Source organism: Calonectris borealis, chromosome 2 (genome assembly GCF_964195595.1).
Source record: "Calonectris borealis chromosome 2, bCalBor7.hap1.2, whole genome shotgun sequence".
NCBI lineage: Eukaryota > Metazoa > Chordata > Aves > Procellariiformes > Procellariidae > Calonectris > Calonectris borealis.
Genome location: NC_134313.1, coordinates 38,576,367 through 38,593,359, shown reverse-complemented (window position 1 = coordinate 38,593,359; position 16,993 = coordinate 38,576,367). Strand labels below are relative to the sequence as shown.

At 36.2% G+C, this 16,993-nt stretch overlaps 1 protein-coding gene across 1 annotated transcript in view; it reads left to right on the top strand.

Moving 5' to 3' along the window:
* Positions 1-16,993, top strand: part of C2H8orf34 (chromosome 2 C8orf34 homolog) — a 169,649-nt gene that overhangs the window by 46,578 nt on the left and 106,078 nt on the right. The window contains exons 5-6 of the mRNA XM_075140648.1: positions 9,145-9,173; positions 16,221-16,390. Coding sequence (XP_074996749.1) covers positions 9,145-9,173; positions 16,221-16,390 — 199 coding nt within the window. The remainder of the gene's footprint in view (positions 1-9,144; positions 9,174-16,220; positions 16,391-16,993) is intronic.

The window sequence follows — 16,993 nt, the reverse complement described above, 5'->3', positions numbered from 1 at the left end:
CTGTTTGCCTTTTAAAGAGAGTTAAAATCTCCTGTATAGCTAAGGATCTTGCTCATGAATATACCTGTCTTCACCCCCATCTTCTGACGACAGAAAAATAGATAACAAGAGGTGGAAAACAGTGAATTATGAGTGTTTTGAGTGGGAAAAATGAGGACTAAATCAGCAAGAGCTTGCTGCAAAGTAGATATGAAGTCTGCCTGCTTTGTGAACAACTTTATATCTTTTATATGAACAGTTAAGGATTAGAGTGCATATTGAAAATGTATGCATATTGGATGTTTCAATTTACATGTGGTAACAGCATTTGATGACAATGTGTTCTACTTTGAGATAGGTACTTTTTCATAATTACACATAGCCTTTCAACAGAGATAACCAACATTTTGTTAGTAATGTTTGAATACTTGTTAAGGCCAGGTGGATACCACAAATCAGAGGGGAAGAAACAAATTTATCATGCTTTGAATTCAATAGACATACTAAGATCAGAAAATGGTAGTAAGTTAACATAACCAAAGCTATTTGTGAACCAATCCAAGTCAGTTAGTTGGAAGGAATCCCAGAAGTAATGGTATCTAGCTATAACCAATAGGAAAAAAGTACTCTTTTGTTTCTTAATTTGGAAGAGGAGTAATCAATAAATAAATAATCAGTAAATAAGAAAGCCATCTGCAATCTAGTAGGAAATATTGCTGGAAACCATAAAGAATTATAGAATCACAGAATGGTTGAAGTTGGAAGGGACCTCTGGAGGTCATCTGGTCCAACTCCCTTGCTCAGGTAGGGCCACCTAGAGCCAGTTGTCCAGGACCATGTCCATGGCTCTTGAATATCTCCAAGAATGAAAGATCTCTGAGTCCCTCCAGAGTATCTCAAACTGTTATTTCTCATAATGTTAGAATCAGTTGATGTTGTTTATGCATAGCTTAAGAAAGACAAGCATGATCTTACCCCTTTAAGAAAAAGATAAACATAAAAGCATATGTTCTGTTTATCTTTTATGGGGAAGAAGATAAGCAACGAGTAAAACCCTCATAAGGGTAGAACTTGTTCAAAAAAAGATCACAATATGTTAACAAACTACTAAAATCATGTCCTCGGTTTTGTGGATGAACCTGCGAGTATGTGGGATGTGAGAAGTTTAATATATACATCATGGACTACTTCAATGCATTTAGCAGTCTCTGAAACACGTTAGAATGGGGTTTCATTTAGAAGCATCTACACTATAGGAAACTGTTAATGATTTACATTCTGGTTATGGAAGATGTACTTGAATGGAATGCAACTAACTTTTATCAGAGACCTCTGAATTTTCCCACTGAAACCAGGTATTTCTGATGATGGTGATATAACTGCGAATGCACACCTGTGTGACATGTAACTAGACTTTTATCAATCACCTCATGAACGACATTGTTTTAAGACATAAGACTTTAGTATTTTTTTTTCAGTCGTACACAGTTGTTGATCTGAAATGGACTTTAGTCTATAAAAATGACTTATCCATGAGCAGCTGAGCATCTAGCCCTAAATGTGTTCTGCTAATTGAACCACAAAACCAGTCATTAGTATTCTGTAGAGGATTTTTCCTTTCTTCTGTTCAGGCTGAACTTTAAAATCGTGTTATTCTTGTGTGAGATCAATGTTTGTGATTTATTTTGAGATCGACATTTTTAGATAAGCTCAATCAAACCTTTAAGAAAGATAATTTTATCTCAGTACTGCAGCTGTTATCTGATACTGCCTTTGCTCATAAAATCCATTTTCTTTTAGTGTTATGTACGAGTAATAATACAAAATAATGATATTTTCTGAGATTGAAACAGGAAGAATGTGAACATAATTATTGTTATTCAATTATAAAGCGGGGCTTATATGGCTGGGAGATAACTGTTACTTCAGTTATAAGTATCTTTTTCCTACAGATGTTAAATATTTAATTACCTTTGTGGAGGTGTTTGCCATTCTGATCGAGCCTACTCTAAGTTCCAGGACTAGAGTCTCTTTTTGAGTTACAGTGTCTTTATCTGGAACAGTATTCAGCTTACTAAAAGTTTCCCTAATGCTATTGCAGAACTGGGATTTGTGTGACTGTCCTCTCGGATATGGTACTTTCTAGTTCTTAGAAGAAGAGGGTTGGCATTCAGGGGGTAGTAGAAGGGTGAGCTATGACTCTGTCCTTGGCTATTGGCCATTGTGGGCTACCCACCTTAACCAACCTACTGCAGTGTACACCTTTCCCTAAAATCAAGAGTTTTGAAAGATTCTGCAGTGTTGATTATTCTCTTCTCAGATGACCTTGGCTAGGAGAGTTTCTGGGACATAATATTTGGTGGGTACTTTGCATTTTGTTTCTCCCTCTGTTTGTCTAATTCATTACGCACCAGACCTAATCCTGAAACCTGTATTCTCCATTGGAGCCACTCAGAAATTTGGATATAGAAATGCTGCAAGTCTGAAGCACAGATTCTTTTGCTGGGGATTATTTATTTTTATTTTTTTAAAGCCACCATGGGGAGGAGAGATTAAATCCGTGTTTCCTAGATAGTGACTATACTATTGTATAGTGTGCTGATATGTTAATGTGTGGTGCCTTGTAGATGACACTGTTTCCCTTGTTCTTATATGGCTAGATGTTGGGAGGAATATTATCCTAATTCAAGATGGATACCACTATAGAAACTTGATACATAGTTGTTTAATAATATAAGGACATATGCCTGTCATTGGCAAGAATTCTGAGGTTTCAATTCAATACGCCCTCACAGAAAATCTCTGAGTTACTACTGGAGGAAATATGTCTAATTTTGAAAGTTGTAAAATGACTCAATGTAAGTAAAGGAAATAATGTAAGAATGTCTATTATGACAGTCAATGACAAATCTGCTGTAAAGTTCCTATACAGAAATGACTGAGCTGGTTTGGTTCTTGTGTACGTATTTTCTGGGGGAAATGCTTTGTTTGGTGCAACCAGAACAACCATTTTCTGTCCTTTATAATCCAAGGATGGTGTGAAATAAATAATTTCAATTTACCTTGTGTTTAATACATGGTGCAAACAGGCATGGGGCTAGAATTTAGTATGCTGCCAGCTCCAGTACGGCACAAGGTTTTGCCATGGGAAATGCAAGTACATCTGAGATGGCCTGTCCCTCCCGTGAAGGAACATATGCCTCCCCTGATTTACAATGGATAGGAGAATGCATTGGGACAGTTAATTGCCAGGCAATTGATACATGATATGGTATTACTGTGTTCATGCTCAAAGCTGCAGTGTTGATAATGGTAGAATAATAATGCTGTTTCTGTCCTGGAGTTTGTTACAGAACCTGTGATGCACTATGAGGTTGACAGTCCAGCCATCCACAAGTTCCCTGGCCTAGACCAATCCTGAGAATGAATTTTGTCAAGTTAGTCAGAGTTGCATTGGGGTTGTCTTAGTATGTCTGAACTCCATACGTCAAATCCAGAAGGCTTTGTTTGGCCGGTAGGAAAACTGGCTATTGGGAGCTCTGTGGCCATCTTCTGGACGTTTAGGAAAATGCGTAAGCTATTTGCTCCCATTGAGCTGAATAATGGTAGTCTGGCACACATTAATGTAGTAGCATTTTATTTTCTTATGACTAGGTACACATTAGACTTGTCAGATCTACGTTGTGCATTTAGAAAAATGTAAATCTTAAAAAAATCTCAACTAATTTTTATTTTGTGTTATTTCTTCCTATAATTAATTAAGGACCACAAATAAAAGCAAAAATGGTAGATGTCTCTGAAGTTTCATTCTTATCAGAACACCTGTTCTGTATTTCAGGTGTGTATTGCATATGAAGATATTGCAAGTTTTTAAGCTACTGTAAAGCTCATCAGGAATAATGCAGCGGGCAGGGATTTTATGACTTGCCATTTCAAAAAGACCTGAATTCATATGGTGCCTACTGTTTTGCAAATTAATTTTGTACTGTTGAATTGAGAGCATCGAAGTCTAAAAATCACTCTTCAAAGAGGAATAATACCACTGAGTGGAGAGGTATTAGGTACTGGCTTAATTGTATTTGTTGCAGGAGAGCAGCAACAAATAAAACTCTTCTGCTAAGAACTGCATATGAAAGAGCTAGGCATTTTTAAGACTCACGGGATTGTTATTAACAGTGTTCATTTTTCTTTTGAAAGAAAGTTCATTTCCTGGTAAGCTAGAAATTAAGCAGAATGTGCTAAGTAGAAAGTCTTTTCTTTACTGTGGAAGATACTCATTCTAGACTCTAAAGGGATTTTACTTCATTAAAACAAGGTGCAGATACATTTTGGGAAGTGGCTTTTTCATCAAAGATGATGCTATAATGCTGTAATGATGATCATCTTTATTTCTCCATTCTTACCATTGTGCTGCTGCAGATTGTGGAAGGGATAAAAGATTGAGAACAGAAATCTAAGATAACCATGTGAAGAATGGTTTTGTATATGTATGGGCAATTTAAAAATCCATGCTAATTTTAAAAAAAGGCATGACAAACAACTGGTTTAATATTTTAAGTATAAAAAAGCTGTAAGGTACATGGCTAATACAGTGAGATATGCTTTTGGGCAATCTGCTTAATGTAGGCATGATAATAGTAATTAAAGTATATTAAGTATTAATAAGTTGCTTTGTTATTACATTGTCTGATAGTCATGTTTCATTTAATCCCAGTGTGCCAGACCTTTCTTGTGATCAGAGAGTACCTTGTTCTTCCAGTTCTCTTCAAAAACCAAGCTATTGACAGGATGAAAGTGTTCCAGTTGAGAGAGGCTGTGCTAGCACGAACAGCCCCACTCCGGATTTGTTGCTGATCAGAGATGGCAGTAGTTGTGGCTGTGGAGCGTTTCTGAAGGACTGTGAAAGCATGTTCAGAGCAATTACTTTATTGTTCCAGCACCCTTACAGCACGGAGGTCATTACACTCAAAAGGAGAAACAAGTGCCCTGAATCTGTCTGTGTAATTCACCAGACAGCTGAGTGGGCTGGGTACTTGTGATGCCTGATCAAAATTCAGCACCCTTAATTGCTTGTAAAAGGGAGGATTTTTAAAGACATAAAATTGGCAGTTAGGTGCCTAACTAATTCCCAGTGTAAACCTTGTCTGTGAGCCTTAGCTGATGGTGGCAAGCAAACCTCTCACCCCATTAGTTGGAACACTGCACTTTCTCATTGCAAAAAGTAAGAATGGTAGGACTATTGTATAGTTGTCAATCATAGTATGATATAAAACTATAGCAAATGTTGTCTGTGAGAAACAGCTGCTGTGAGAGAAGGGGTAAAGCCATACTCCTTTATTTCTGAAGGATTTGCCTTTGACATCAGAAAACCTTCCCCAAGAAAAGGAGAACTTTTTCTTATCTGCTGCTCAGTGACTTGAGGCAGAGCAATGATGATGCAGCCCTAAAACTTCCGTTCTCTACATTCACCATCGTGCAGAGTCAGGCTTTAAATACTTTAAGCTGAGGGAAGTCAGAAACAGTTGTTCCTAATAACTTATATTCTAACAAAGCCATTGGATTCAAGCTTGAACAAACTAGGTGTGTCAGTTTTTCTGGTATCGGAGCTTTTTGGTGATTAGGATTAAGTTGTTATGAAAAAAGGCTACAGTTTGAGGGAGTGACTGAATTGTTAGGTAAAAAGTTTTTAGTGTGTGGACATTTTGGCTACATTTATGGATGTTTTACCTAAACCTGAAACATAGCTGTTTCCATTTAAAGTAGTTTCATGGAATGGGCTGTACGTTTGTTTCTAGTGGTCTGTGATTTTTACAATGACATTTTCCTATTTAGAATATGTAAAAAATAAAATTTATTTTTTCCTTTTTTACATTGTATGAAAGCCACAGGAAAAAAAATGAAAGTAACTATACAAGGTACAGAGAACACAACCAATTATTTGTTGTCAAATATAGAAAATAAGTGAAAAGAGGGTTTTCTTTTTGAAAAACACTGATCTCTACATATTAGCAATTACATGAACTGGAGACAGCAACCACTGTTACCATTACTTTGTAGAAATTCGAGTTTTTTAAATTGTCCATGTATTATTTGAAAATAAAGTAACTGTCAGTAACCTATTTGACTATCAAAAAGTCAGGAGTATGCTAAGGGTTAAGAGAATAACAGAAATCCTAAATACTCCTGTATCTCTACTTGCGTTCTCAGGATTCTGGATTAAGGTGTTTGGGTTTTTTTTGATGTTATGGTAATATATGCAATGGGTTTAATTTTTTGAGGAACTACTTTGTGAAAACTGGAGTCCATATTATTCCACCTGAGATCTGCACCCAAAAAATCACCTCACTGTTGCGATTTTCTGTCTACTGCACACAGGGTGCAAGTCCCCCCTCCTCTCATCTTCAGCCGTGATATTTTGTCAGTTTGGAAATTGCAAAAGAAAATTGGTAAGAGGGGGCACACACTGAGTGTGTGGTGCAGTAGTGTCTTGGAAGAAAATGAGAAGCTTTTTTACACCCACCTTTTTATGGGTTAATTTATCCTGGTCTCTGATAATGGAGTTGTATTATCAGTAACTAATGGAGTTTTGTTGACGTTAATGGAGCTGAAGCCATAACATAAAGATCTGTATGACTGACAGTATGGTAAATCCTGCCTCTAGAAGAACCACCATGCCAAGATTACTGCAACAAGGTCCTTAAGAAATTTCTTCCCAAGAATTTCTTTTCTCTTGATACCACATCAGAGAGGGAGGTATAAAAAGACTTTGCAGGTTTAATTCTGTGATTGCAAAAATAAAAATTTTCTGAACTTTCAAAATTTTATTTTGGCAAGATGTCCTCAGAAACTGCTATCTCTCTACATGCTTATCTAAGAAATACGGTTAGTTTTGGTGTCTTGCTACTGTTTGCAATTTAGTAAAGAAAAAATTTGAGGCATTCTGGTCAATTCAATTACTTAGCTTAGTCTTCTCTAAATTCAGAGTAAATTCTGTGGAACCGGTGGGACTTACACAAAAAAGCATTTTACTAAACGCACTCCTTTAGATTATGGATGTTTTTCAATTTTATTTGCTTTTATGTAACTTAATCAGAGAAATTAGTAGAGCTTTTTGTGTGAGGCGTGCAGTTGTATGTACAGTTTTTCCCATTTGCTATTTGGTACTTTCAGTGCTAATCTTTGATTAGCAACATAAGCAGTTGAATAGTAAAAGCATTTGGCATTTTTTGGAATAGAGTTGGAAATGGCAGGGTTACCTTTTGTAGTTTCTGTTGCTATACTTGAAAATAAATATTTTTAACATATAAGTCAGCACAGGGAAGAATTGCTCTTGCGTCCGCTCCCAGGTTTCAAAGACCCATTCACAGAGCATCTGTGAAAGCAGAAGAAAAGGCGACCAATCTCCAGTCTGAGGAAATAAATCTATATCAAAAGAAAATGAACCATCTTAACATTATGGGAAATTGCTGAGAAAAGGTAGTTTGTCTGTTTAGAGAAAGCATTTGTTGTTGTAAAATGGGTTGACCTTGGTTATGCAAAATACATCCAATGTGATGGAGAGCTGGCTGATGGAAATCAGGTTTTCAAAGTTGAGATAAAGAGAACCTTGAATTATTTTTTTACTACCTCCAAGAGTGCAGTTATCTTCTCTCTAGCAAATGCCGATTGGGGATTGAAGAAATTCATAACACATTAAAGTCCTGTTGAATGATTCAGGTTGGTGCAACCTGCTGATTATACTGTATGGACATTAGTGTAGTGTCTGGGCTAAATAAAAGTCTGAAGTTATTAAAACGGGTTAATTACTGTGAGGGATAGAAGGGTTAGGCAGAATGGATCTTTTTCAATAGAATCTACTTCATAACTATTGAATGACTGAAGATATTCTGTTAACTCCTGGCATATTTCTTAGGTGTTGATCAGGTCTTAAAATTATAATTGCAGTTCTCCTAGCACTTCACAGTTTTGAAAACAAAAACTGATATAAGGAAGTAATGTAAACTGAGAATTAGGCATATAGAGTTAATGATTAAAAGCACAGTAAAAACCCAAAGAGTTCGTGTAGTTATGGTATACCAAATAGTAAGAAATAAAAATGTTGTGGAAATAAGCTTATACTGCTGCAGTCTTTAGTGTGATTTTAGAAAGAATAACTCTTCACTCAGCTGGTGCTACATATTTTGCAATATCATCTCTTGCATTCCTTGGAAGAAGTTGCCTTGATAACATGATATGAATTCGAAAACAACTTTCAAGTGTGTATTCTTCCTATGCATGGATAGTTCTCCACTTTATTTTCACCACCAGGAGATGCTTTTCTTTGGTTTTTGAATTGAAGTTCTAACCTGGAAATGTTTCATATCAAACCTCATAGGAACCTGGGAAATGCTTTGCTTTCAATCAGAATTTTCAACATGATAGCATTAAATGTATGATTACTTGATCTCTTCATGCGATGTGACTGAGGCGTGTAGATGTGTTAAAAATTCGGAGACCAGAATAGTGTGCATGTTTAATGTGCTACAGGATAGTCAAAAGAGTTAGATGACATGATGGAAGCAAGCATAGGAAAGCCTCAGGCAAGCATCAGCAGAAGGGACAAGAGCAAATAAACAAGTTCCTGTTCAGAGGGTTTAGAAAAACTGTTTTGCATTCTATTGTGAAATTTTACTTTGAGATTTTCCTCCCTTTAAGTTCCATATGTTTTCATAGAATTGTTTCTATATTGAGCCATGGAGAAAGAGAGAAGAGTCATGTCCATGTTGCCCTGTAATTGCAACATGATGTTATGCATGCTCGTCAGGGTGAGATTTGCATAATAATGTGTCCATATGTAAATATTATGTTGCTGGTTTAATTTTAGAAAGCAGGTAAAAGTATACTTAAGCTCGTCGTCACTTTACTGGCACATCTGCTGTTTCCATTTCCATAGTCTTTTGAAAACTCATTTTGATAATATTGCGCTTGAGGAAAGTTAAGAAGAGTATTTTGTTTTCAGGCAATTTCACTAATGAAACAAAGTATGATACATTGCATGGTACAGCAGTGTGCAGAGAACACTGTAAACTTTTCAGATTAAACCTTACTTTTACTTACTGTAGTAAAAGACATTTAAGGAAAAAATGTTTCTAAATATTTTTTTTTTTTAATCTGTTCTGTTTTCAGGCATTGCTATTTCTGATGAACTTGATAAGGTAAGATTTACTGTATGCCTAATGAACAGCACAAAAAGACAGATGATTGTGATAATTTCAGGCAATCAGAGCTGTATCTCCCTGTCCTGGCATACACACTTCAGTTCTGTGGGGTTCAGAGGAAGTTTGGGTATGGAAAGCTATATGGGTAAGTACAGTATATGTTGATACATTAAGAGCTTGATCCAGGATGGGCTGTCAACTATGGAAAAAAAATCTCACTGAGTTTAAGTGACTCTTAATGAGACCATGGAAATGCTTTTAATCTTGATACCATCTTTGCTTAATATAGTCTGTTGGGTTACTTCCTGTACTTTTGGAAACATTTAGCTTTAATTACCTTTTATTCATGAAGTCATGAGTTCTGCATTCTCAGATATTATTTGTGAGAATATCTAGGATTAATTTTTTCTCCCTAGATTTGATCAGGAATGCACAGGGCATGAAGATCAATCTTTACTTCCTTGCTGAATGCAACAAACGATGATCTCTTCTGTTTTGGCCCTTTTGATCTATTACACAGTTAACATGAATTTTAGTTTTAGCTGTAATGAATTCTGTGCTGAAAGAGTAATCAAGCTAATTTTTCAAAGTTCCGAAGGAAACAGAACACCTTTCTCTTCCCTAATCTCACCAGTGAACAGCAGTACACTTCTAATGCCAAGAATCTTGGGTTCTGTTCTTGGTGTCAGAAACCATTACTAGCAGGGAAATAGGATCAAAAGGTATACAAGACACACGAATAATCCTAATATAGGAGACCATTTTTTAAATATCTTTCCTTTCTCCTAGTAAAATGAGGGCATGAACCTTTCTGACACAAGTGCATGTAAAATATCTCCACTGGGTTCTCCAGGGAAGGCCAGTTAGACAAGATTAATCACTGTCACCATGCAGTCATGTGCATATGGGGCTGCCATTTCAAAATGATGGCCTTTACTTATTATTTTGCCCTTGATCTTGCTTTATCTCATTGTTCATATTAACAGTATAACAGTATCTAAGTCTTCCTTCCTACTCTTTCCTTAACTGTGCTCAGAAGTGATGAGAAATACAATTAGAAAGTCCTTCCATTAGAACCCTTACCTTTAAGAATACTTATGAAGAACTCCTCTTCTTTTGGTTTTGTTTGTTGAAAAAAAAACTATGAAAAACTGTTTGTGGGAGGAAAAAGACATTTTGGGCTACAGCCTGTTATCATGTACTTTTTACATATATTTTTTAGGAGATACTTCTGTGTTAATTTTTTTTAAATGGTGATAGATTATTGTTCAAAAACATTCATGTTTTTAAAATTTAATTATTCAGTGTGAAAGTTGAGATGGCAAACATCATTGGTGAATTTCCTCAGGATCCAGTCTGAGCAAAGAGTTAATTTTCTTTTTGCTACCATGTACTTTATTGTTTATGATTTAAAATTGGAAGGTGGTGGGTTTTTTTAAATAAAACTTGACAATGTGTTATTTACATTCAATAGCATATGTTACCTGACACCTTTACAATACTGCATCTGCTTTAACATCTGTTTCTGATGAGGACAGGTAAATTGAATGTTCTTGAAATCAAAAGTTATTTGGAAAATAAATTAAAAAACCAAACAATAAAGCTCTTGGCATGCATCCTTTGCGCAGCATTGCTCAACAGGCTTCCAAGATAGGTTTACAGAAGCAGCGCAATTTTTTGTCTCCGTGGGCTTTAGTGAACTTCATTTCTATTTCTTGTTTTGCACCTTAAAGGATTTTGATAAAGACTAGTTCTTTGTCAAGAAATTAAGCATAGCCAGGACCATTCTGTGGAATCCTGCCTCTTAGGAATGATCCGTTACACGAGCTAATTCCTGAAATGTTCCTGTGACTTGTTTCTAAGTGTATGATTTGGCTTGGGCCAAAAGCAACCAAAGACTACCTGATAATGGTTTAACATTAGACAGAATTTGGTTCCATTTCACCTGAGCATGTTCCTAGGCGATGTTTGTTTTTCAGGCATAAATGTAGTCAAGTTCATTGTCATTCCTTTCCCAGAAATACATGCAATACTGCAGCTTCCTTATCTAGGCTGTGGCAGCACTGAATCATTTTTCAAACCGCATTCATCTGTGGTTTGGACTAACCATTTAACCTTTCAGGTAGATGTCATGGGTCTAGAACAGCATGCCCAAACTTGGCATTGGATTCTATTACAACGTTGGCATTGCATAGATGTCACAAGAGACATAAAACTAAATACAATAATAAATTCTTCTATATGCTCTTCCTTGCTTTATTTTCCTGACGATTGGGAACATTCTTGGGGATTAGGACAGAGCCCATAATCCTGCTGTTTTATCTGTGTTTTAGATTATGAACTCAGAGAAAATAGAGAATGCATGTGTATGTTTCTTTATTTTTGTTTCTCATTATGTAATTATTTTTTTAAAAATTATTTATTTCTGGCTGAAGTAACCTCTAGCTGCCTTTGTCAGGGGAATACTTGATCTGTATTTTTGGTTGATGTAACTTCTTCTCCAAGTAATCCAGTTAATTAGTTAGTTGCTTAGTTACTTGAGCATTTGGATTTGGAAAAACAGTTTGCTCTGAATTACAATCACTTTTGTGGAAGGGCGTTTCATTTAAACGGATTCTTGTCAAATATCTGCTAGTATTAGCTTTGTGCCAGTACTTAGGGCTTCAGTCCAAGACAGAGGTAGAGAAAATACAGGCAGACAAGATCAATCAAAATGGAAGCTTTCAGTTTGACACAGTCTAATAAAATTTCAGAGTTCACTGATATAATTGCAAAAAAATTCCTGAGATTATTGCAATTAAAACAGATTTATGATATAGATTCCCTCTTTTTTCATCTCATTTGCTTCAGACTTGCAGAGTTTGGTGTTCAGTCTCCCTTGATGATTCAGACCGTGTCTCTAGGCCGTGGAAGCTATGTAAAATCAGCAACTGGCACTGCTTGTGTAAGGAAAGAAAATGAGAAGGGACACCTTGTGACTCACAGATTTTAAGGCTGAAGTGCAGAGTTAATATAATACAAATTGCTGAATTGACTCACCCTCCTTACCGCTGCATAGAAACTATGCATGAAAGTGTGTGGTTTCTAAAGCTTCTGAATAATGTGAAGAATTTTATCTGCACAGACGAAGAAGTTGAGCTAGGATGTCAGCCTTTCAGTGAAATTCACAGAATTCTAGTTTGGTTAAAAAATTATAGAGGAAAAACTACTGAATTCACTGTGAGTTCCAGGGTTTTTCCTAAGTCTGTTAGGACACTTCCCTAGTGGAAGTTCAGGGAAGTGGAAGTTCAAATTCACGCAGAAGTATAGACTAGCCATACTACTGAAGCTCCAGTGTCCTACGTAAATGCTCTGACCATGGGGCTACTGATGATGTGCTTCCTCTAGAATTTCCTGCTGCTGGAAGACCCTACCTGTGTTTATGTCACAAAATAAACTGTGATATATGTTGCACTGTAGCATGTCTGCATTGTAAGATACATTGAGGCAGAATGTAGCCAGCATGCTACAATGCAGAAATAGGTTTGAAACGCATTTATATGATTGTACCCATTTCAGCAATATTTCTGAACCAGACCATACAAAATAAGGAGTCACACCCTTTACCTCTTCCCACAGTTGAAGACTGACTAAAATGATGTCATTCTAAAGCAATTTGAAAGGAGGCAGGGGAAGGTTTATTCATCTTCTGGCTTTTGATTCTCTAAAGAACACTTAGTGAATGTTTACCAAGCTGTTTTTTTTTTTCCATTGCAAATACTGAGAGTAGAAATATTTTCTTTTTAAATAGATGAGATTTTCACATAATCCAAATACTCCGTGGATTGGTGCTTTACTTAAGCTTCATGTAGTGGAGCTCTCACAGATAGTGTGAGACCTGTCATAACATCATGAAATTTGTCCGGAATTCCCAACAATGTCTTTCAGTCACTTTAAACATTAATAATGTGTTAGAGATCCGAAATCGGATTTGAGTAAAGATGATCTAATAATTCATAACAGATTTTGACCTTCAAGGTTAATATTAAAACATCTTTTTCTATGCTGTGTCTAGGGTATACTTTCCTGTTACATGTAGTATTACTACAATGAGCACAGATTGTAATTAATAAAATAGGGGAAATAACTACTCTAAGTCATAAAATGAAATAAATTTCTGCTCACCCAAAAGTATTTCTCATTATGGAGGTTCCTTCAAAATACGTATCAGAAATTAGAAATACTGAGCTTTTAAAACTATGCTTAAATAAATGGATACACAGATGATGTTGTGCTCCCTGGTAGGGGTTGCATACTGCAACCACATCTCAGCCCAACGTGAAGATGAGATTCAGCTGTCCTCCCGTCTTTCCCTTCTTCTGGTCTCCACATAAAGGAAGCTCAAGTGTGTCAAGTTGGTAGCTGCTGATGTGTATAAAAAGTGGATGACACCTGGACTACACCATAAAATAATCCTCTAGGTTCATTTAGTGCAGATTTAAATACCTACCTGTCCTGAAAATATTTCTGTGTACACTAATATCACTGTCAATCTCTTCTGTTACTTATGAGGGAATATGAATTGGAAATCAGTTAAGATTGTAAGGTTTATATAAAAGAAAAATATAAAAAACTTGTTTGAGAACAGGATACTTCATCTGAATTTACTGAAGCTTTTGAAATAAGGTGCCAAATAAACGTCCTGGTGTTCTCAATACAGCTGTCTCTGATTCTCCATTTACTGTTTTCACTGTGACTGCTAATGTAGTTGAAAGGAAGAAAATAAATTAGGTCACTGAAACTGTGGTGTGCTAATCTACCAAGATTCAAAAAGGAAAGCAAGGTGATAAAGTGAGGCAAAGCATGACTATGTAATGTAAATTACATTTCTATTAAGTAGAGTATGAAAGTGCTACTTTAATCCATAAAACGTCTAGAAAAGAAATCAGCATAACAAGGATAGACACAGCATTCATGGTTTACTTATTCATATGCTGATGGTGCAGTGTACAGTGTCAGGAAAAACTTGTGGTACTGAAAAAAGGGCAAATTCTTAGGTGTTTTTCATTTTCACTTAAGGGACTGAAAGCTTTTAGCAAGAATTGACACTGCAAGTTGTTACAAGTTTAACTAGCTCCAGCAACCTTTTTTTATTAATTATTAGAAATTATCCTAGGGAGAAAGGGAAGGAAGAAAATGGCTAGAGTAGCAGGAATAAACCTCAGAAGGGGCCAAATGGTTCTTACTTAAACTGCTGTAGGCACCTTGTGTCATGAAGGCGTTGTGGGCAGTGGAATAATCTTTTTCCCTAGCTCATAGGCATATGATGATAGTCACACCTGTGACAGGTTATGCCTGTCAAGTGACCAAGGCCACTGTCATCTAGTCTACATTACCTGACTATGACACAGCACCAGACAGATGCACAAAATGTGTATTTGTAAGTGTATAAAAGAAATTCACCAGTGGTTAGGTATTCTAAAACCTCTGAAGCTGTGGTGTTTTCCTCAGATTTCTCTCTTCTGTATTGGCTGCATTCCATTTTCAGTGGTCCTACTGTGCCACATCAACCTTGCAGAAAACAGACGTTGTGTAAAAAGCGAATTAGTCAAGTGATGGAAAACTCTGGACAGACGTATGGAGAGTGGAGTGTGGTAATGCACTCACAGGCACATTGCAGAAAGCAGAACAAAAGAGCAAGGGGGAACGAGTCTAATCCAGGGCCTGGGTCATATTTGGCCCTGTCAAAATGGAAGCTCTTGGAGTTCTGCTGAGCAAAATTACAGCGTCTAGCTGGAGCAGGGTAAATATAGTCATATGAAAGCAGTTTGCAGACTTTTTTTTGTTTGTTACATTACAGTAGAGGCCTCTACTTCAAACTGTGCTTTTACCATATCTTTGTCAATTAGGAAGAGACTTTAAAAATGGTTTGTTTTTAGGAACATGAGAAAATATGGTTGCTAGGCTGAGTAATCACTGTGCTATACTTTTTCCAGATGCTCCTTGTTTGGAAAGCATTGTTTTATGGCAGGAATATTTATTGAGGTGCTGAGCTAGGTAACAGCCAAGGATTTGTTTCCCTAAAATTTTTTTTCGTTAAAGGATAAGAGTAGAATATATGTCTCCTAATTAGGAACACTGTATTTGAAATGTCTTTGCTACCCTAGAAAAGAGTTTAATTAAAGCAAAATAAATATTCCTATCCCATCATTTCATGTCTATTTTTTTTGCATATATGCCTGTTTTTTAGTTCGACTATACTGTTGTACATGACCTTTTATCTACAACCGTTCCAGTAACATTGAGAACAGAGATACTCACCACTTCAGAACAGCTTTTTCATACAATTTTTAAGGCCAATTTGTTTCCTTAATCTAAATTCCTAATATAATGATACTAATCATCGCTATTGTTTTGAATATTCCTGTTGGATTTTGCTTGCTTCTTGTAATCCTCTCCAGCTATCTTCTTCCCGTAAGTGGTTAAAAATATGAGTACTAGTTTCAGAAATGCATTTTATTAAAATGTTAATACCATTTTAGAATGGAAAGGTACATTATGTAAATCCCAACAGGGTTATTTTTAAAGTGCCAAATGCAGATGTATTTATTAGTTTTGCATTAATTCATAATGCAAATAAGAGTGATGCTATTAATCTACAACAGTCTTTTCATTGGGGTGTTCGTTATACAAGTAACCTCATCTGTTGCTTAGCAGGACTGACACAGTGCTGGTTTTAAGAGTTGTGTTTATTAAAAAAAATTATAATTTTTCAAGACGATACTCCAGATTTCTACAGTTGCTATTGAAAAGTAAGAAATAGGAGAGATTTGAGGCATCAGGGCAGGCAAATCTCTCTTGGAATTTTATTAATGGGAATCTTTTCATTAGTCCATGATTGTTTCTGGGTGTTTTGTAGCCCTCTGAAATTATAATGTACTGTGCTGGTTTTGTACTTTTTTAATGAATAGTTTTATTTTCTATTCTTTTCTTTTCCTATTTACGTGTGTGGTTGAGAACAAGCAGTGCAGTGTTTCTGTTGGTTTTTTTTTTGTTTCTCTTCAGGACACAGCAGGTTTTAATACCCCCCTTCTCAGACCTCGTGTGATTGGAGAATGGATTGGTCGTGAAGAGAATGATGCTGACCCACTGGCTGCTGAGATGCTGCAGCCACCAATACCAAGAAATAAAAATGAGCAGTGGGACAGCGAGGATAGCAGCAGTCCTGGAGGAAGGTGGGATTTTGGTTCTGCCTAGAAATTTTGTAATTTGTGAAGCGGATCTGTCTTTGTAACGCCCCGTTTCTGAGAGCGGAGAGCAGGGCTTTTAAATTCCCACGCCATAGTGTGGCAGCATGCCGAATAAATGGAAGATATTAATATATGACTGGTTTCTTCTCATGCTTTTATATGTGATTAACTTTATACTCATTTGCAATCCCATGGTTTTATTCCCATGTATAAAGCTAAGTGTATGTTGGCAAGATTGGGGCCCATTGTGTAATAATTTTGTGATGTATAGCTTCATTCAGATACTTCAAGCCCTTCTGTCTTTCAGCAGTTGGTAGTAGCTGTTTATTAATCTTCTTGACACTTTAGTGATAAATCTGATTTTCTCATTTAAAGGAAAGATAGACAAGGGAAGCAGTATCTATGTTATTTTTAACATATGTTATTTAGGACTTCCTAAATTAATCTTCAGTTCTTATACTTAGCATCTTGGTGTTAATAACAGTTCTTTCTCAAAGAGAAAATTGTATTCTCTGCAGTAAATAACTTCTGACAATTTATTATGCTTGACTGAGGGTGGAGGACTATGTTTGTTTGTTAATGTGCTTC